Source organism: Electrona antarctica, assembly GCF_951216825.1.
Source record: "Electrona antarctica genome assembly, chromosome: 7".
Taxonomy (NCBI): domain Eukaryota; kingdom Metazoa; phylum Chordata; class Actinopteri; order Myctophiformes; family Myctophidae; genus Electrona; species Electrona antarctica.
The window spans coordinates 29,747,389-29,768,283 of NC_136812.1; the positions used below are offsets into that span (position 1 = coordinate 29,747,389).

At 40.2% G+C, this 20,895-nt stretch overlaps 2 protein-coding genes and 1 long non-coding RNA gene across 5 annotated transcripts in view; all 3 read left to right on the forward strand.

Moving 5' to 3' along the window:
* Nucleotides 1–6,312, forward strand: part of osbpl9 (oxysterol binding protein-like 9) — a 42,460-nt gene extending 36,148 nt beyond the window's left edge. The window contains exons 15-24 of the mRNA XM_079506508.1: nt 6–91; nt 310–523; nt 663–747; nt 898–1,008; nt 1,112–1,175; nt 1,426–1,566; nt 2,356–2,434; nt 2,592–2,683; nt 3,317–3,452; nt 3,774–6,312. Of these exons, the coding sequence (XP_079362634.1) occupies nt 6–91; nt 310–523; nt 663–747; nt 898–1,008; nt 1,112–1,175; nt 1,426–1,566; nt 2,356–2,434; nt 2,592–2,683; nt 3,317–3,452; nt 3,774–3,848 (1,083 nt within the window). The 3' untranslated portion in view covers nt 3,849–6,312. The remainder of the gene's footprint in view (nt 1–5; nt 92–309; nt 524–662; nt 748–897; nt 1,009–1,111; nt 1,176–1,425; nt 1,567–2,355; nt 2,435–2,591; nt 2,684–3,316; nt 3,453–3,773) is intronic.
* Nucleotides 6,313–7,074: 762 nt separating this feature from the next.
* LOC306926907 lies at nt 7,075–13,179 on the forward strand. Of its 3 annotated transcripts, XR_013790446.1 has the most exons (15): nt 7,075–7,115; nt 7,580–7,615; nt 8,546–8,620; nt 8,794–8,835; nt 9,019–9,052; nt 9,233–9,287; nt 9,605–9,655; nt 9,835–9,892; nt 10,081–10,114; nt 10,312–10,370; nt 10,555–10,606; nt 11,009–11,051; nt 11,224–11,247; nt 11,861–11,912; nt 13,051–13,179. It is a non-coding gene; the product is annotated as an uncharacterized lncRNA (long non-coding RNA). The 3 variants fall into 3 exon arrangements; XR_013790447.1 differs by lacking the exon at nt 7,075–7,115 and having other exon boundaries at nt 7,181–7,719; XR_013790448.1 differs by lacking the exon at nt 7,075–7,115 and having other exon boundaries at nt 7,186–7,615.
* A 569-nt stretch (nt 13,180–13,748) lies between these two features.
* Nucleotides 13,749–20,486, forward strand: tor3a (torsin family 3, member A). The gene is made up of 6 exons (XM_079505671.1): nt 13,749–14,062; nt 14,260–14,382; nt 14,619–14,884; nt 15,613–15,788; nt 17,757–17,881; nt 18,849–20,486. The coding sequence occupies exons 1-6, from the start codon at nt 13,900–13,902 to the stop codon at nt 19,094–19,096; spliced, it is 1,101 nt and encodes a 366-aa protein (XP_079361797.1). The 5' UTR covers nt 13,749–13,899; the 3' UTR covers nt 19,097–20,486.
* Nucleotides 20,487–20,895: the final 409 nt, after the last annotated feature.

Here is a 20,895-nt window from a genome sequence, read left to right on the forward strand (position 1 = left end):
CACAGGTGGTCTTACCAACTTTCATCTTGGAGAGGAGGTCTTTATTAGAAATGTATGCAGACTTCTTTGCACATCCCGACTTATTTGTCAGGTATGTCACTTACTTCAGTGCCGTTCCATGAACACAGGCTTTGGTGCCTCTATTGTTGTTGCCCTAAAAAAAGAAACCATAACAATATCTTAATTGTCCTGAAATGACCAATCCCACCCATCTGGTACTTTTCCTTTTTTTTCTTTTTTAACAGAAGTGCTAATGTTTTGAGATATTTAAAGTACAAGTGTGTGACTTACGCTCTGTGCCCCCTGTAGCATTGCTGATCAGGAGGAGCCCCGGGACCGCATTGTACAGGTGGTGAAATGGTACCTGTCAGCATTCCATGCAGGGAGGAAAGGTTCGGTAGCCAAGAAGCCCTACAACCCCATCCTGGGGGAGGTCTTCTACTGCCACTGGGATCTGCCCGATGAGACAGAGGAAGTGGAACCTAGTCAACCCACTCTGCCCCTGCCTGCAGTAAATCAGCAGGTGGATGTTGTGTTGTTTCTTTCTTGTCACACTGAATGAATATTATAATTACAATATGAAGTTGCAATATGTTATGTACATTTTGTATACCCCCCCCCCCCCCTTTATTCATTATTTGTTAAACTTTCCTTCCTTACAGGAGACACTATCAGATGGTCCACTTCCATGGTCTTCGCCCAACAGTGTGTGTTTTGTAGCAGAGCAGGTCTCTCACCACCCTCCCAGTGAGTATCTGACCCTCTCACGTCCCCTCCTGGCATTGAATTAAAGCTTCATAGAAGCCTGTCTTAAACATTTATACAATGTCACTGGAATGCTTTGATTTGGTGATAACCTGGATGGCGATGAAAACATCTCCACCCTCTTTTCCCCAGTTTCTGCATTTTACGCAGAGTGTTACAGTAAGAAAATCCAGTTCAACGCTCACATCTGGACTAAGTCGAAATTCCTAGGGATGTCAATAGGTGTCCACAATATCGGCCAAGGTATATAGGATTCGCTCACACAATGAAAAGTTTAAATCACTTTCATGAATAGCTACACATTTTAAACAAAGTGCTCATTTGTGTTTTCCTGTATGTGATCTAGGCTGTGTTTCATGTTTGGAACATGACGAACACTACATCCTCACTTTCCCTAATGGTTACGGCAGGTACTTATTATTATTATTATTATTATTAGTTATAACATCTACAGTATATTTACAAAGGGTTTTGAAGTTCTATGTAACACCACAAGTTAGTGCTTTACAGAATAAATAATATGAATGAGAAAAATAGAATCTTGTGGTATCTTTAATTATGGTAGACTATCTTTACTTTTACTTTGTCGGGCGACCGTGGCGCTTGCTGAAATGGACTTTCAACTGATACACGTGTTCATACCCGTTTCTATCTCTTCAGATCAATCCTGACGGTGCCATGGGTGGAGCTGGGTGGGGAGTGTAGCATCAACTGCTCCAAGACGGGCTACAGTGCCAACATTGTGTTCCATACCAAGCCTTTCTACGGTGGCAAGAAACACCGGGTCACTGCAGAAATTTTGTAAGAGGTCTCCTCTCAAATTGTTTTAATGGGTTTCTGTGTCATCCTAAAAATAAATAAATAAAATAAAATAGTTAAGTTAGTTAGTTGTTTTAGTGTGAAAGCCACACAGATGTATTTAGTGTGTCCTGTAGTGTGAAATACATAACGATCTGATGACTCGCCAACAACTTTAAAACTCCTACAGTGTGTAGGGGCCATTAAGGGCATTTTCTGCTGAAAATCTTCCATCTTCCACAACCTCGACCATGACCTCCATTTGGATGATGCTTGTTTTAAAGCTTACTTCAGGCTAAGCTAGGGGCAATTTGAAGACATGTTGTGGAGGGTTGAACCAGCAATCTTGAGACACACACAGTTGAGTATATCGTGATTGGTCAGCTGATAAAAGGTGGCCTAGAGCATTTCTCAAAAATGTTACACTACTCAAAGTTTTTACAATTACTAGTGTCTTTTAAAAGCGACTGCATATTGTGCTATGTATTGTAATTGCATTTTTGTCATTTCTCCTAGATTTTAATGTAAAAAGGATAGTGTGAACACATGCCCTTAATTCTGTCCATAATTTCACACATGGCCTCAAAACTATAAACCATTACACTAACCTTCGACTTGAGAGTTGGTTTGCATTAGTTTTCTCTGCAATATCGTCAGGAGGGCGCTTAATTCCATGTAGTATTAAATGTGTGAAATGACATGGGCCAATGGTTCGCTTCAAAGGACCAAATTACCTACTTTTTAGGCATTTGAATTAAAACAAGTATTGTTCTTCTCATGTGCTTTTCGCAGTGGGCCTAACGATAAGAAGTCTTTCTGCTCCATAGAGGGAGAGTGGAATGGAGTGATGTATGCCAAGTGGTCATCTGGGGTAGGTTGATTTTAAACTGATTTATTAGATTTTAGATTTTGGTACTTTTCACGTCAAGGTATCCTGACTAAGGTGTAATTGGCAAGCAGATCCTCTCCAAACACTGCTGATGCGTTATCATCTCCTAACTGCTGTTTTTTCTTTTTTATTCTGGCAGGAGAACTCCTTGTTCATAGATACTAAAAAGATGGGACTCATTAAAAAGAAGGTTCGGAAGCTGGAGGACCAGCTGGAATATGAGTCTCGCTGGTGAGAATGAGTGATCATATTGCTATGGGGAAATTATAACTTTGAATCTGACACTTATGAACATTAAGTAATATGAGTATCAAGCTTTGCTGTCCATTGCACCTGGTCTCGTTATTATTAACGCATATGCACAGTTCTGGACATTTCTCCTGTTTGCAAACATTATTATTAGAAAACCACAAAGGCAGCCAAACAAGTTAGGGGGCATACCACCTAGGCCCAGTACTCTGATCAGTGAGTCCCTGGTTTTTGATTCCCAGTCAGCTGGACCATTTGCGGAAGATGATTAATTCCCTTACTCTCTATTCACATTTCTCTTCTCTCCGCTGTCACTTTTAACACACACTCATCTCATACATTGTGGAATTTCCACAGCAATATTTGTGTGTACTAACATTAGCGTAGGACCTGTTGCCTGTCCATTAATTAACAGCTGGATTGCAGTCTCACTGAAGAACATCAGGTTCTCAACATCAGGTTCTCAACATTTTACTGATAGTATCCAGGAAAGAGTGTCTTTGTGATACATTTCACAAATACTGTGTTATTAAAACCATACTAGTGATCTTCGCCTACACCCTACTCATGAAAACGAAACGGTCTCTTTTTTGTATTTATATCTTGACCCTTCAGCCTGTGGAAAGACGTGACACTGAACCTGAAACTGAAGTACATCGATGCAGCGACAGAAGCCAAACATCGGCTCGAGGAGAAACAGAGAGCTGAGGCCCGAGAGAGGAAGGAGGATGAACAACAGTGGGAGACGAGGGTGAGGCTTACTCACCATCTAAACGGTTCTTCATTTGTCCATGGGTCATGTGACAATTCAGAAACCAAACAACACATGTTGCTGACCAGCTGTTGATCGGGCTGGCCATATGTCTTTATTACTCCTGATATATGGACAGTTCAGATCTTTTCCTTCAGTAGTAGTCAAATCGCTAAGTTGGTCATGAAATTATTAAATTATGCTCCATATGATGTCGTTTTTTAGGGCTATTTAGAATTGAATTTGTTTAACTAAATTAAAAAGAGTGCACTTTAAATGTCTTGAATCATGGTTATGATTCTTTGTTCTCCTCTTTTCAAGTTGTTCCACGAGGATGGAGAGTGCTGGATCTATGATGAGCCTCTACTAAAGAGATTAGCTTCTCAAGGGCACTAGGGAAGACGGCACACAACCTGACACACTCAACTCACACACACACACACACACACACACACCAGAGTCTTCATAAGAACTCTTTTGCAAACCACTTCTTATCCAAGCCTTGGAATGACTGACTGATGATTGAATATGTACACAGCTTTGCATTTGACGATAAAACAATGTTGAATGAATTCAATGGGGGAAAAAAAACTCAAAGATGTATAACGAAAATTAGTAAAGCTCCTCCACTCGTTTGGTCAACTCCACCTCCACCACCATCGATACTGCTCCACCCTCCCACCGTAAGACCACCTGATGCAGAGCTGAGATGGGATTTTCCATGGATCTCCACTTCCTCTGTGTGCCATCTCTCAACCTCAATCTCTCAACCTCACATCTCTCAACACAGTCCTTCAGCAGTTCCACATGACGAACGCAAGAAGCCCTCTCCATTTGTTTGGGTGGAGCTTATGCCGTTCAGATCATAAACACACCTCAACAAACAAAACAGCATTCTACATCTCAGGGAATCTGGTGACTGAGGAAAGAAAGCTGCTGTCCCCCTCCCAAGTGTCTGACAGCTTCATACCGTGGTGGAACTCAATCATCACAACAGGGTGGGGGAGGATTTTGCCACTTGCCTACAACTAGTTACAACTGTTGTTTATATATAGATATGTATGATCAATATATAAATATATATTCTTTTTTATTTTCTCTTTTTTTTTTTTCCATTCTTTCAATAGTTTAAAAATACTTGAGGATAATCATTCCACTTTACTTTTGACATTCTGACCCCGTTTCTCATGCACCAACATTGCCTCTGCTTATAGATTAACCATATTTAACCCTACCGTCCCTATTTCGGGCATGTCATTATAGGCGAGAATCTACAAGTTCACAATGTGTCACATGTGATTAGTTGTGTGAGCTTGTAGATCTGATTTTTTCTCTCTGCAACACCGCCGTGAGTATAAAATGGGGCTAAAGTGGTTAATGCTTCAACATCCTTTTTCTGTCTATGCTGCTATCCAAACGCAAGCCCTGAGTTAAGCTGTAGGTTCTACAAACAAATAGACTGGACAAAAGCTGTGATAGATTTGTTAAGATGTAGGCAATATATAAAGCTGTTTTTGTATTGGTCATCAATGGATACAATTATACATTGACTGCACTTGTATGAGCTCCAAAATGTGTAGGAAACGAGACACAAAAGACCCGTCTCTTTGACTCTTATGGTCCACAGGAATTGGGTTGGAAATGTTCCCTGGTGGGTTTTAAAGCCATTTATGGCCATATGATTGTTTACTCGTACTGTAGTGTTTCCAGTTTATTTAATAGCCAGGTGATGAGGTTAGAGAAGGGCAAGTCATTAAGATCGTGTCTTATTCTATCCCTCCTCTTACCTACGGTCAATTCTTTCAAAACACATTGCTTGCAGAAATCAATGTGTGTTGAGAGGAAACGAGGATGCAAATACAAGCTTTTGAGTCACACCAACTGTTTTTAACGGTAATGAGTCCTAATTGTTTTGGTCTTGTTGGCTGGCATATTAGCCTATGTATAATGTTTTTCTATCAAAGATATGACCAACCAAAAAATGGCTTACTGCCCCAACCTAGTTCAATCATAGTTAAATCTCCCATACATACCAACGTTAGTCACATCTTAATGTGGAGTTAGAAAGAAAATGATGGCCCTCTCTTCTAAAGTGTGATGACATTGCTGGCATAAATAAGCTGCTCATTAAGAAATACAATTTGTTAGGTAGCCTACTAGCTTATAACATTTGCTTACACAATAACACGTCTGAGGCAGAAATAATTCTGTGAAGTATTGAGTAATACGTTTCAGGTAGGTTTTTTTTCTAAATGCATATACAGTATTTTGGAATAAAGCCCTTAAAATGTTGACTTTTCATGTGATATGAGAGACCAAGAGTGATATATTTTAGAAGTTTACTGAGATATTCAGTGTGCAATGTTACCTTGGATATTTCAACGACTGAGGTTTTGTTGATTGTTCCTCATAGATGCTGTATTTGACTAGTTGATAAAGCACGTTGATTCACAATTTGGCCTTGGGAGTCTCTTAAAAGGTGGTTTTGGGAATTATAATTATGCATATTTTGGTGATGTGTGCCTACCCATTGATATCCTATGGTGAAAATCTCAACATGCAGGTTGTACTGTAACGGTTCGATTTAATTTATCATCTGTCAAAATCAGTTTTCTAGGAATATGCCAATTAAAATTAGCAGAGGTTGTACAAAATTCAAAGCCATTACTGTCACCCCTTCATGTTGTCTGTAAATTATATTGAATTGAGGCTTTGCCACACATTTCAATATCGGTATTGCTTGATAGAAAGCAATCAATACAAAATGTATTTTTTATTTCATTCTGATCATAACCATTGATTGTATCAAAGTTTCCTGTTTGTTGATGCATAATAGGCCTATTAAATCTCCATGAATTTACTCAAGAGGTATTGTGTTTACTTTACAAACCTAGCACATGATGACACGTTTTTTTGTTCAGCATGATTTTGTGGCCAATGGTGTAAGGGCATTATCAATATCAAGAGGTGTCAATATTTAGGCCAGATATTTACATGTACTGGGTGGGAAATGGACTTGTCCACTGTAAACAAGCAGATCATGAGAGGTTTCAATCAGAATCGTATTGTACTGCTAAGGAACAGTAGGTGGTGCAATTGAGAGCATCCTTAGTGTAGCAGCCTCGGGTAAAACGAGCGCATCCTTGGAAATGGTCGCCTGTGAATACAATATTGGCTCACGGGATGGGTAGTGCAGTGAAGACAGAAGACATGACTGAAGATCACCCTTTTCGCATTATCGTATCAACAAAGTAAATTCCCAGAGAACTACAGATGTCTGATTTCTTTCAGGAAATTACACATTTAATCCGGGGTGAAACAATTAACATCTTAAATCGCTGAATTTAGTCAGCCTGTGCCATGTTTTCCCATTCAATCAGCAAGAACTGGCATCCGGCAGAACTTCTGTTACACTCTAAAGGTTACACTGCATGACATTTAATATTTCCATATTAAAATTTGTTCAAATTGTTTAACATGTTGTACTTATTTTTACGCTCTCAAGTTGGTGCGTGTAATCAGCAGCTGCAGGATGTATCCGAGTACTAAGGATGTATCAGGGAAAGTAGGACCGCCCTTTCCCATAAGGCTATGCGGCTCCCCTATATAAACACCATCCGCCCCGGAACGTCCTCCTCTTCCCCTCTCTGCTTGTTCGATAAGGTACGATACACGTGTCTTCCTTCCTTGCACGATTTCGAGCGTTAACCTATTTAGGAACGATTCATATTTTTTTTGTGTACATATTTAATGTGATTACCTATCCTGTGCGTCACTGTTAAGGAGCGTGCCGGTTTGTAATTGTAAACCGGTTTAATGTTTGTACTAGCTTTAGCAGGCCTGCTTCACCACGTGTTTCCAACACACTTCGTCAACTAGCTAGCAAGCTAATACCGAATGGCTCATACAGCAACCATTGCACCAGTTTCCCATGCTCCTAATGATGAATATACATGTTGGTAGGGACATCTGACTATTGTTGAGGAAACGCCAACCATTCTGATAGCATGGAGCAATATTCTAAAAGCTTACGTACCTTAGGGTGGTCATGCATATGTCTTGAATACCGGTGTATATAGTTGTGGTTTTACGGATTTGTCTAAGTGTGTTTTCACCTTGTTTTTAAGGCCTGCAATTGACAACGAGATGGATGCGGTCCTAAGGTAAGCGACCCTAACGTTAGCTCTGGTCCATAGCCCTAATGCTAATAGAGGGTATGCGCATGCTTAAAGTGAATGGCACATCGAGTGGCAAAGCAACATGCAAAGTGAGTTTAACATTGTTTAATGCAATCAAATAGGACTTTTCTGTGTGGACGTATGGGCTGTCAAGGCCAGACAGTAGTTTTTGCCACTCTGTAGGCCTTCCTGCATAACTTACTGGTTTGATGATGATGTCACGCGCATACCCTCTATTCTGGCTATGGGAGCGATGGCATCTAGCTCGCTTGAAATGCAGACCAGCCTCTCTTCTGTAGCGGGAATATAAAGCACGTTTTACCTACTCGCCAATACAAAGACTGGTTGTGTAATTAGAAAGCTTACTTTACTTAGTGGATGCACTCTGCCCCCACACACACACACACATTTTGTTTTTGGCCAGAAAGGGGTGAAACGTGCGTCTACTCCATCATCCTGCGCATGCGCTCTCGCCGGATTGTTTTACCCCGACAGGAAAATCTTTCCTGTGAGGTTTTGCTCTTGGCAATATTAGTAGAGGCCGCAGTGGAGTAAGTAAAACGTTCCACCCCCCCCCCCCCACCCCCCCCACGTGGAAAAACAATCCCTTTCTGGCCAAAAAGTACATACACGTGTGCGGGCGCTTGTGTCTACTAGGGAAAGTAGGCTTTCTAATTACACAATCCGTCTTTGTATTAGTTAAAACGTTCTTTATATTCCCACTACAGAGGAGAGGCTGGTCTGCATTTCATGCGAGAGCTAGATGCCATCCCATAAACTTACTAAAGTGATGTTTGCAGGTCATTAACCTGAATTTTAAAACTAGAAAATAAAGTTTCATAATTGAATAACACAACCTAACCCTTCTTAAATCTACGATCTTGTCTCATCACTAATTGTGCAATTTCTTGTCAGGTTTAACATCTTGCACAGCACATGCAAGTCAATGAATCATCACAGAAGCGCATGCAAGTCATGGAATCTACACAGGTACACTACTAATAAATGATGGCTCAGCTTCCAACACTGAAGTCAATGATGAATTCATATATAAGAGTAGTGGACAGATGTGATATCTGATTGATTATATACTGAGACTTTACTTAGATGTCTAACTTACCAGTATCCATGATTGTTTACTAAACAAGTTTCCTTAATATTAGGTATTGGCGAGATTGAAGATGTGAGAAGACTCATGGTTTACGGTATGTATTACTTGATAGTCACAATATGGTAACTGTCTGTGCTACAATGATGACAATTATTTGCTACTCTTGACAAAGATGATGAATTTTTACCACCAATTCTTGGATTCTGATGCACTTAAGTTGTGACTTGTAATTAAGTGATCGCTAAGTAAGGTGTTAACGGGTTATGCATTTTTACAGAATCTAACCAGAAGTGCTGAAGCATCCAAAACAGGTAATGAGGATATTATATCTTTAGCCTGTACTTAAACTGTCAATGATGATTTGTTAAAACAATGGGAATCTCTCTGAAAATTATGAAAGATGTTTGTTTTCCTGATGGCAGTAGAGGCTACAAAACTCTTGCATGTTACTTTGTGTAATTCTTATTAAACATTTTGATTTCATTTTGCAGATGACTGTCTAGGAATGATGACTTGTCAAGTGAAGCTTGCCAGTAATTTCCCCAGGTAATGCTAACTTGCCTATAGCTTATCTTTCATTTCTCCCTGGAAATAAAAACGTCTGGGTTCCCAAGGCTAGCATTTAGATGACCTGTCTTAATTGCAAGCCTCACCCAATAACCTTAACTAGCCAACAGGCTAAGGCCCATACAACAACCATTGCAACGATTATCCATGCTTAAATGATGAATATAAGTGTTGGTAGGGACATCTGACTATTGTTGAGGAAACGCCAACCATTCTGATAGCCTGTACTAAAACAAACAAGCATGCATGCAGTACATGGTTAATTGGATGCAAAGCTAATTTTCTTTCCTCTTTAGACGGGTGACTGGCTCCCCAGTTAGAAGGCAAGGACTCCGGCTTATATGAAGGTCAGTTTTGAATTTACAACTAGGGTGTTGATGCATGATACGATGATGATCGCATAGTTCAGCTGATATCTGTGATGAACAATTAGCTTAAGTCTTTCGCTCCTATCTGATGTATCAATCCTGTCTATATTAGCCAGTCGATGATCACTGCAATGTATTGATTATAAAATCTGTTACAGGATTCTGACGGAGGTGGTGAAGGTCCCCAGAAGTTAGGTCCCCAGATGTTTATTTTTGGTAGGTATTATGGTCCCCCTCGGGCAATGACGCTTGTAACTGTTGTGATACGATGATGATCGCATAGTTCAGCTGATATCTGTGATGAACAATTAGCTTAAGTCTTTCGCTCCTATCTGATGTATCATCCTGTCTATATTGGCCAGTCGATGATCACTGCACTGTATTGATTGTCAAATCTGTTACAGGATTCTGATTGAAGGTCCCCAGAGATGCCTTTTGGTAGGTATTATTATTACTTTACAGTGCTTGAAACTAATTTATTGATACAATGATGATTGCATAGTTCAGCTGATAATTGTGATGAACAACTTGCTAAAGTCTTTCGCTCCTATCTGATGGTATCAAAATCCTGTCCATAGAAATGAATACATATGAACTTTAACTGCACTATGTTTAATGTCAAATGTATTTTATAGGATGTTGGTGACATGTGATATGCAACTCACCCAGACGCCCACAGAGGTTGTTCGTTTTGGTAAGTATGGCCATTTAAGCACCCAGTTCTTTTTCTTTGACAATCTTGATGTGATGATTCCGAATCAGGTCTCTGATCCATTTGAGGACATTCTTTCATTAACTGATCCAGATTGTTAAAGTCTACACATTAATCATTCTTTAAAATTAAGAATGCTAATATTTTACTCCTGTTGGCTTTTCAGATGTCCAATTCCATCGCACTGTGGAAGATGTGGTGGATACCAGAACATCCAAGTGAGTAGTCTGTAGTGCACACTTGTGTCTCAGAACAGGTTATATTGGATCTTTTCCTAGCATGGCTGGGTATGATACGATAACTAGATTGGAAAAACATAAAATTCTATTCACGCATATAAATTGGGTTACTAATCTTTTTCCCAGCTGCCCTCATTCTAGTTAAAGAATCCAATATAAGTATCTATCATACTTTAGGCATACAGTATTGTGAGGACATGGCCTGGCCATGTGTACTGATGTACATGCTCTAAAGTTTTTCATCTGACCTATGTGATGATAAAGTACATGCTGACCAAACCATGGAGTCAGTGCAATATTAGCTCTAGCTGAAATGGTCTGTACTGGTATGAGTTTGATTGCAACAGCTGCAGCCTTTTCTAATGTCTACCTTTTCTTCAGGAATGGCAACATTTTGGCAGTCTGGAATGGCACAACTTTTCAGGTAAGACACTAAATTGAAAGGTCATGGCTTTATATGGGTTCTGTGATGTCTTTACAAATGTCTGACCTGAACATCAATGTGTGGACAATGGTTTTACTGAGTAACCTTTGTAAACTGAATTCCTCTTGGACTTATTGGTAATATTTTGTAACTTGATGTTTATTCCCTTCAGGTGACTGGAATCTGGATTGACATGGTAAGATTTACATGAAAAGAGACTTAACCTTATACGAAGCCCTTTGCCTTTGAATGGCATGGCCAAAAGAGCCTGTTCATTTGTTTGTGACTCTTGTACCAGTACCCATTTTCTATAAGCTCTAGATCCAGGAGTTTGGATTTACACTGTTTACTGCACTCTCATTCCCATATAATTAAACTTGACCACACTAGGCATACCCAATCTTGACTATCGGTAAACTGAACATTAACACTAAATGAAATTGGGTGGCTTGGCTCTAGTGCCGATCGGAACCCCTCTAATATATAGCTTGGCGTGCTTCGTAGGCTGCCAGCAAAGTGACACCATTTGCCGTTGTCACTTTGCCAGCAGCCTACGAAGTCCAAGCCGTCGTGGAGTGAGTTTAGTTTGGATCTTGATATTCAATACGTAATGGGTATTTGTTCAGGAGTCACTAGCTGCATTGGCATGATGCTCTATCTCAATTAAACCTATGATGACAAGATTCTGCCAAATGAATTCCATGATTATACTCCTACCGTTCCATATTTCTCTGAGGTTTTGTTTAAAATGTAAAGACCGTTAGCTAAATGTTGCTAGTTACTGATCCATCTTTGCAATCTCTCATCAGGCTACTGCTGTCTGGGGTATTCCTGAAGGTGACTGGAATTTGGATTGACATGGTAAGCTTTATAAAAAATAAATTGAAGACTACACAAAGCCATTCTCTAGAATGGCATGGCCAAAAAAGCCTGTAACTTGGTTGTGGCCATAGAGCACCAAAGTCCTGACGTCACTGCCCTCTTCTGTCAGTAGAGGGCACCAACACACAGGTTCATGCATTTATTTGCATTGAGATCCCCATAGGGCGATTTTAGGTCGCTTCATATAAGAACTGTTTGAAAAATAAACCCATCACCCCGGCCTTTTCACTCATATGGATATGAAGCATCGACTGAAGGTTGAAATGTACAAATATACCCAAAGAGTAACAAAATAAGCGTTAGAAACTAGTCAAACAACCCAGAGACTACATTTCCGGGTAAGAGTGTGGCTGCATCTCCGTCGCACAACAGAAACTGAATGTCAATTACGTTTATTTTATTGATATTTAATGTTTCGTGTTTAGTAAGAGTCGAGTCACCACCAGCTGAGCTTATGTCAACGAGGAATCTCAGGAACGCAATGTGTTGACAGCTGGGCGTGATGTATATTAGCAGCGACATTGCCTTATGTAGTTTCAAGGCTTTTGCGGCGACATTAATTCCATTTTCTCCAGAAACTGGCTGTATCAAATATGAATGGACATCATTAATGACGCACAGCCACTCCCCTGACAAAGGCCGGGGTGGTCGGTTTATTTTTCAAACGGTTCTTATATGAAGCCACCTAAAATCGCCCTATGGGGATCTCAATGCAAATAAAAAAATACATGAACCTGTGTGTTGGTGCCCTCTACTGAAAGTGACGTCAGACTTCGGTGCTCTATTGTACCCTGTTGTCTAAGCTCTGAATCCAGGAGTTTGGATCACACTTATGGGTTAACTGCCCTCTATAAACTTGACTACACTAAGCATGCCCAATCTTGAAGATCCCTGAACAAAAGTGTAACGCATGAAATTAGGCTTGTTTTGCTCTGGGTACTTGTTCAGGAACCACTACCTACTTAATCCTATGCAACCTATGATGACAAGATTCTGCCAAATGAATTCCTTGATTATACTACTGTTCCATAATTCTGAGGTTGTGTAGAAAATGTAAAGACTACAGTGTTGGCTACATGTTGCTTGTTACTGATCATTCTTTGTCTTGTCTCATCAGGTTGCTGCTGTCTGGGGATTCCTGAAGTCTTCATGTGCCTTTGAAACTTAATATACTGCTGATCAACTATGTTACAAAGTGCTGTACAGAAAAGGAATGCATGAAAATAAAGCTATTCACTTGATTGAATGATACTTGCTTACTTTTTGACAGTTACTTTGGTCTTACTACATGTCTGAAGCATGGTGTAGTTTAAAACAAATGTGGAAACTGAAGTTTCAGCCTTACTACTTGAGCTGACTATGAAACTTTTAGTATCTATGATTGCTTAGATTGTCCTTGTCAGATCTCGGCCATGTTGCTCAAACCTACAGAATCCTTGGTGGTTCCATGACTACTGAAAGTCTAAAACTATATGGTTTGCATTGGGGCTTTATTTCTATTCAGGAGTTTAATTATTAATGTGACTGACAGCTTTAAGAATGGTAACTGTTACAAAAACCTGAATAAAAAGATTATGAAAAGAAATAATGGTAACTGTTAATTAATTGGAATATCTGGTGGTTACTAGAACGGGTTCTGGCTGTGGCCATCGGAAAGGGGGGAAACTGCCAGGCAACCCCATATTGTTCAAATGTTTCCGATTGTTGGTAGCCTATACTCCCCCCCCACACCCATTGGGGAACCCTGGGTCCCCGGACCCCACCTTGGGAACCACTACCAGATCAGCGACTGCTATAGCCCGGATGTGACGCAAACACCATGGAGCCTCTGGAATCACGCATTATGAGCTTGTCCTAGAATAGAATGCGTAGGCCGTTTAAATGGATAAGAGACTGGACAATGACATAGCGTAGTAATTGGGCTACTCTGCATTTCATTTACGGACACAAATTGGCCGCATCACCGATGTTTCTCTTATTTGTACCTGTACTTTTGGCTGTGTCCACAAAGGCAGACTTCTTTCAATTTGACAGCATTTCGAACGCGTCCACGTACTATTTCAATTATATCTACTGTAATCTATGGGAGGGGGAGTGTCAGCCAAATCAAGATGATGCTACTCAACAAGGTAGGATTTTTGAGCACTGTCTAATATTCGGCTTTACGGGCTGGCCTCGTATATTATTCCCTTCCCTTTGTAAATTAACGTTGGCTAAGGCAGCTGTAACGCACACCAGCGTGCACTCTGATGTATTGTAGCCATGCTATACTGTTTGTGCTCTACTACCCGATCTGACAATGCTTTATATTGTAAATGATCATCAGTTCCTACACGGGAGCTTTGGGCAGGATTTCCTCAGGACTACATTAGCCTTCTTCATCAATGGTATTGCAGCCTGGTTCAGTGCTGTGATTCTGGGGACTGCAGGATAACTAACAATATCACAGGTATCGGATTCCATATAATTTTTTGCATGTATTTCCCCAGTTTAAATATGCCCGAATGACGAATCGTCTTAATTTTATGTTTTGAATTGGGCATCAGGCATGTGCTCTAAATATTATGAAACGCACGTTTTTACTTTTGCATAATTCAAATTACTGTGTGTGTGTGTGTGTGTGTGTGTGTGTGTGTGTGTGTGTGCGCGCGCGCGCGCGTGTTTCAATATAATGTGCACATGCAGGACTTGCCAGTGACCTGCAGTTGAAGCTCCATGGGCAGCACCTAGCTCAGTCTGTGGTTCTAAAGGCTGTCCAAGGTTTTGTTGACAACCCAGAGTCCAATAAGCCTCTCACCCTCTCGTTCCACGGTTGGTCTGGCACTGGCAAGAACTTTGTTGCCCGGATTTTGGCTGACAACCTGTACCGAGACGGGGTGAAGAGTGAATGTGTGCGCCTGTTTATCGCCCCCTTCCACTTCCCGCATGCCAGACTCGTGGACTCGTACAAGGTGAGACAGCCCAGTTGGCATAGAGATGATCAGTCCATGCCAGAGAACCATGTGGAATTTGTTCTATGGAACTGTTTTCTGATCAGAATGTTTTCGAATAGAGTAGCCTATTGTGGCCTTGCATGTGAATGATTATGGTCATGGATACTTGTTAGGTTATATAAATTAATTCTTCAGATTAAATATTGGCCCTGTGTATATGTCCTGTGTAGAGAAGGGTTTCATGGTTTTTGGAACTGGTCAAACAGGCAGGCATTCTTCCAACTAGGTATTAGAGCGGGGCACCTATGCTATGACCTATGTACACCACATTTGACATAATCTTTGCACTGGATTTCAAAATGATGTTGACAGTTCACGACTCAATCAAGATTATACAGGATATAGAGTAGCCTTTTAAATAAATACGATAAAACTACAAATGTGAACTTCACAGTGGTTTCTGGGTGAAAGAAAAAAAAAGATATTAAAGGAACAATAAGGAAATGGAGCATAATTTTTTTTAACTGGTATTTATTTAATTATTTATTTAGTTTTTATGCTTCTCAAAAATGTATTATTGAAATAGTAAAATGAAAAGATAGTTGCAGCACTTGCCACTTGCAGGCCTAAAGTCAATGTCTGTCAGTAAACACCTCAAATTGGGGCTAAATAACCTCACAGGAGATGTTATGCCTAATCCTCCTCCTAGAAATATAAATGTTAAGGACTCTTTTCCCTCTTCCCAGGGCCAATTGAGAGAGGCTATCCGGGACATGGTCTTGCGCTGCCCTCAGACTCTCTTTATCTTTGACGAAGCTGAGAAGCTCCATCCGGGCCTCATTGATGCCATCAAACCGTACATGGATCACTATGACAATGTAGATGGAGTCAGCTACCGTAGAGCCATCTTCCTCTTCCTCAGGTAAAACTGAACTGCAGGTACAGCGTGTACCATACAAGTCCCGAAAGTGAAATGTATACCCCATTTGACACACGTTTTACAAGCTTATCTCCATATATTGGTCCTCACTAATAATGGTATAATTTCTTTCTACTCACTGCATGGCTTTTTTTTAAATAATTTTTATCCCACGATTTTGCAACCCATTTTTTCCACCCAGTGTCAATTATCTAATGTAAGCCTGGGCACTACACTTCCTCTGCCAACCTGGGGAGGGCAGCAGACTGACCTCATGCTTCCTTCCATGCATAAGGAGTCCAAGCTGCTTCTTTTCAGCTGATGGGGGGAGTTCCTCATAGGCAGGCTGACAGGCAAAAATGTACCTGTTATGATGTCACCAGGGGTTTCAAACAAACAGAAACTGTTGAAGGAGGGACACCCGCACACTGCCACTTACTGGTTTCAGAGATTTTTATTAAAGCAACGTTTCGGTCTTGCGACCTTCCTCAGGCTTAATTCAAGAATGGGCTGACATTGTCACTAAATACATTTCAGACAGTCTAAACAACCAATCAAAATGCATGTAATTATCTCAACAGTTAACAGCTGTGAAAAACCTTGTCATGTGACTTAAGGTGCAGTGTTACTGTGAACATTCCTCATATATCATTGTCAATAGCAGAAAACAATAATACAGGGAAAGAGAATTATACATAAATGTCATGCCAGATAACATACAAGGAAGACATAGTTAGATAAGCAATTGAATGTCACATATAAGATCCTACTCTGTAAGAGTGGAAAAGAATAAGAAAATTAAAAACATAGCAACTGAAGTGCCTATAATACCGACTGGTCAAGAAGTTCAGATCAACAGCTTTTATAGCATAACATTTAATAGGAGTTCATCATTAAGCCCTTTAGGGTGTAAGGTTTGTAGAGTGTGGATCCAGTAGGCCTCACGTTGTTTTAACAGGGTATCGTGGTTACCACCTCTTCTTGGAAGTTTGACTTGTTCTATACCAACAAAGCGAAAAGTGGAGATGTCATGTTTAAGATCATTGAAATGCACTGCAACAGGGTATTCACGGTCATTTCTTCTAATCGAACTCTTATGTTCACTCATTCTCTGTTTTAACTGTCTAGTAGTTTTGCCTATGTACGCTAAACCACAGGGACATTTGATCATATACACCACATGGGTTGACACACAAGTAATAATACTGTTGATCTTGAACTTCTTGCCAGTATGAGGATGATTAAAAAAGGAGATCTTGTGAGTATTACCACACTGGGCACAATGACCACATGGATAGTTTCCCTGTGGGAGAGGACTTAACAGGGTCTGTCTGAGTGAGACCTGGGGAGATTGAAAGTCAGAGTGTACAAGCTGATCCTTTAGATTCCTACCCCGTTTAAAGGAAAATAGGGGTGGGTATTTAAATAGTGTAGCCAATTCAGGGTCAGAGGTTAAAATATGCCAATACTGTTTAAAGATAGCCTTTATCCTATTTGAATAGGGAGAATATGTAGTAACACATGTAACCGAGTAGTTTTCAAAAGCTCAGAACGAGGCTTATTTAAAGCCAATGTGTACGCTTTGTCAATACATTCAAGTGAATGACCTCTTTGGACAAACTTGGCTTTCATCTCAGATGATTTATCAATAAAATCCTCATTAGAGGAACAAACTCTTCTCAAACAAACAGAAACTAAAATAATAATTAAAGCCTTTCTCCTCCTGGAATATTACCAAAAATAGTAGCATTAAAAGAAAAAGTTTAAATAATTACAATGATTATTAATAACAGTTAACAGATCAGTTTACAACCTAGGAATTATCAAATGAGTCAGACAAAATATGTGATCATAGATCACTATGATACAGCAATATATGAAAGTCTGTTATTATAGGTATGAGATTTGAGTGGGCAAACCTACATGCCTCAAACATCAACAACCAATGCAACCAATTTGTTCTCTCATCAGTAACATAGGTGGAGCAATAATCAATGATGTCGCATTGGATTTTTGGCACTCTGGTCAGAACCGCGAGGACATTGGCATGGAAGACCTAGAACATCGGCTCCGAGCTGAAACCATGGATTCCCAAGGTACATAACACACATAAACTAGTTATATTTACAAAAGAGTCTTTTTATTTTAGGATATTACATTTTAATATTATAGCATTAGTCAATGGAGCTCAGATCAGGCTGAAACCGTGCTCAAATTTGGAGATGACCGACGTCTTGTGATGATGTTATCGATAACTTCATATCAATATAGAGAGATAAATTCATATAAATAATTAAATGTTGAATGCAAGCGATTTAATTGTCATTATGGCATGCCTTCCTACAAATGACTCTCTGACTGACTCTGACTTGTGACTTCATCATCATTTCTACTGAACCAGACTGCAGAAAGGATAGGGAGAGGGAGTTTAGCATAGTCTCATGTGGGTTCACAAGCGGGGGGTCTTAAACATATTAATATAGAGACATGATTCTCTATTATCAATGACATGCTCAGCCATCACTGAGCATGGAATGTGGTACACACAGACACATAAAGCTGGGCATAGGAGGGGCTAGTGCCCCTTAAAAATAAAACAAATCCTGAAATGTAACTACCTTGGAATTAACCTCGCGTCACCAGGTTTTCCACCTCGGAGGAAAACCTGGTCTGTGTTACAAAATTGCTGTGTGATCCGGTCGGGAGCAGATGATATCGTCATTGTTTTGTAGTCATCAGACCGGAACCATCAATCTGAAACTTCCTTTCCCTCAAACCAGAAGAATAACAATAAAAGCGTGCCTCGTTCTCTCGTAGCCTGCGGCTTTTATTGGGAAAAATCGGTTTGCGGGAAAGGAAGTTCCAGATTGAGGGTTCCGGCCTGATGACTACAAAACAATGACTACAACATGACGTAACAATAGCATCCGCTCCCGACCGGATCATAAACCCGAAAAGGAATGCTGCCCAGGCTACCTTGGAATGTCTTGGTTATTATTACACTGTATTTACACACCTGTTGTTTGGTCTGAGATTTTCTATGCATAACTGTTTCCTGTGCAGGTGGATTCTCTCAGAGTGAGCTAATGTCAGGTCACCTGATAGACTTCTTTGTGCCATTTCTGCCACTGGAGTATCGTCACATTAAGCTGTGCGCACACGATGCCTACACTGCACGAGGTCTTGAGGCAGATGAGGGTACACTGGACGAAGTGGCTAAAGCAATGCTTTATGTACCCAAGGAGGAGAGGCTGTTCTCAGCCCAGGGATGCAAGTCCATACCCCAGAGGATCAATTTCTTTCTTCCCTAGACAGAGAGGTAGATCTGGAGGAGTACTGAGTTTGTATTACTAGCCAGCCAATCTGCACACAGTGCCACAGATGAGGAAGGCCTACTCTGCTCTCAGTAACCCCCCCCCTCACAGCACACCCACAGACATATGCTCCCAACCACACCCTTCACCACAACAAAAGACACACATACAATGTGTCTGTCCAGTTCCCTACACAGAATCAAATATGGGGAGTTACTTTAACACTGCGAACGAAAATAAGAGTGTGAATGTGTTTTCTACTCTCAGAGTTAAAGTAACACCCCCACTTTTACTGTGTAGGTTGGAGAAAGCCTATAGCGGCTGGGAAGTTTCAATATTACTGAGAAAAACAGCATGTGTCCTCTTGCAGACATGAACACTGTTGCAGAAGAGCATGGCCCCTTGTCTCATCTGTCTACAAAGAACCTATGCACTGCCGAGACAGAGAGGCAACATGGATTTTAAGGGAAGGAACACGGTAAAAACGAGTTCATTTAACGTTCATTTAACTCACATCCTGAGTGGTCCACTCACTAACAGTAACATCCTGAGTGTTGTTCACTCTGAGAGTGTACAAATGTAACCAAATGGACATTTTGGTTCCATTTGTACATTTTGAGTTAAGTGCATTTCCATCATGACACACACAATTGTGTTGTCCTCTAACCTCAATTAATATCTGAAATGCACTGTTTTATGTTTAAACAAGGTCAAACGTAACATTTTAGTATTTTGCATGTCTAAAATTGTCTTTGGTTGTATATTATCTCATTTGCTACATAACTGTACCAAATGTATATTTGTTAACTTGCCTCATATTTTATATGCCTTTTTGTGGAGTCGTGCACATGCATATTATATAGCTAGATTCATGCCAACTTGGCATGTTAATTGTGATATTGGAAAGAAATATGCTGTGGAGTTATCATACAAGCACTGTCTGATGCAGAATGATCAAATGATCAAAAGAGAGAAAACTTGAACAAGAGGAATGATTCCATTTTAACCTCAAATGTTTTATTTATGTATGTTTTAATAACACTGTTTTAAATAATTTATTTGGTTGAGATTGATCATTCTTTGGTCTTCTCGCATATATCAATTTTATAAATAGGCTATATTCAGCCATTCTGAGTTCAGACCATCATCTGTGTCTTGTCTGTCATTTTTGGTACAGTTTACTTGATTTTGCTTTGATTTGCTCTAATTAGAAATCTAATTTGATTTTCTTTGTGTCTCTGACTCTCTGTCACCCTCTCCCATAAAGTAGCCTATATAGGCAACACACGTCTGTATTAGTCTGAATTAATTATGATGCTGAATTGTTCTGAGACTGAGTTATCAGATGCCTGGGGCTCAATCAGTCAAATAAATAGAAGATTGAAGTTCGGCGGGAAATAAAACGTCAATTGAACAGTTAAGATGTTTGAAAATGAAATTATTGACTGATTAAATGTTTAATCTGAAGCAGATACTTCCATCAATTGCATAAATTAACATGCATTAATTTATGGTTGATACACACTCATCTTGCAGCCATCATCTTTTCTGGGGAGTGAATCGAGCAAACGCGTGGTCTTCTCTTATTGGCCATAACCATAACCTCTGTGGAAAGCATGTTTGCTATTTCTAATTAAAACGTGTGATCCGGTTTAGAGTCCGCCAAATGTATCCCGTTAATTTTGTAAACACTCATACATGCATGCAGCATGCATCGTGTCCTATCCGCTCAAGAAAGACCCAGACCGGATCTGCAACCGGTAAAGCGAGTTGATCCCGGACCGGTCCTGGCCGCG

Coding starts and splice junctions, on each gene's coding strand:
- tor3a (XM_079505671.1), top strand. CDS start 13,900: ATGTTTCTCTTATTTGTACCTGTACTTTTGGCTGTGTCCACAAAGGCA. Junction 14,885..15,612: donor GACTCGTGGACTCGTACAAG/GTGAGACAGCCC, acceptor CCCTCTTCCCAG/GGCCAATTGAGAGAGGCTAT. Junction 17,882..18,848: donor TGAAACCATGGATTCCCAAG/GTACATAACACA, acceptor TTTCCTGTGCAG/GTGGATTCTCTCAGAGTGAG.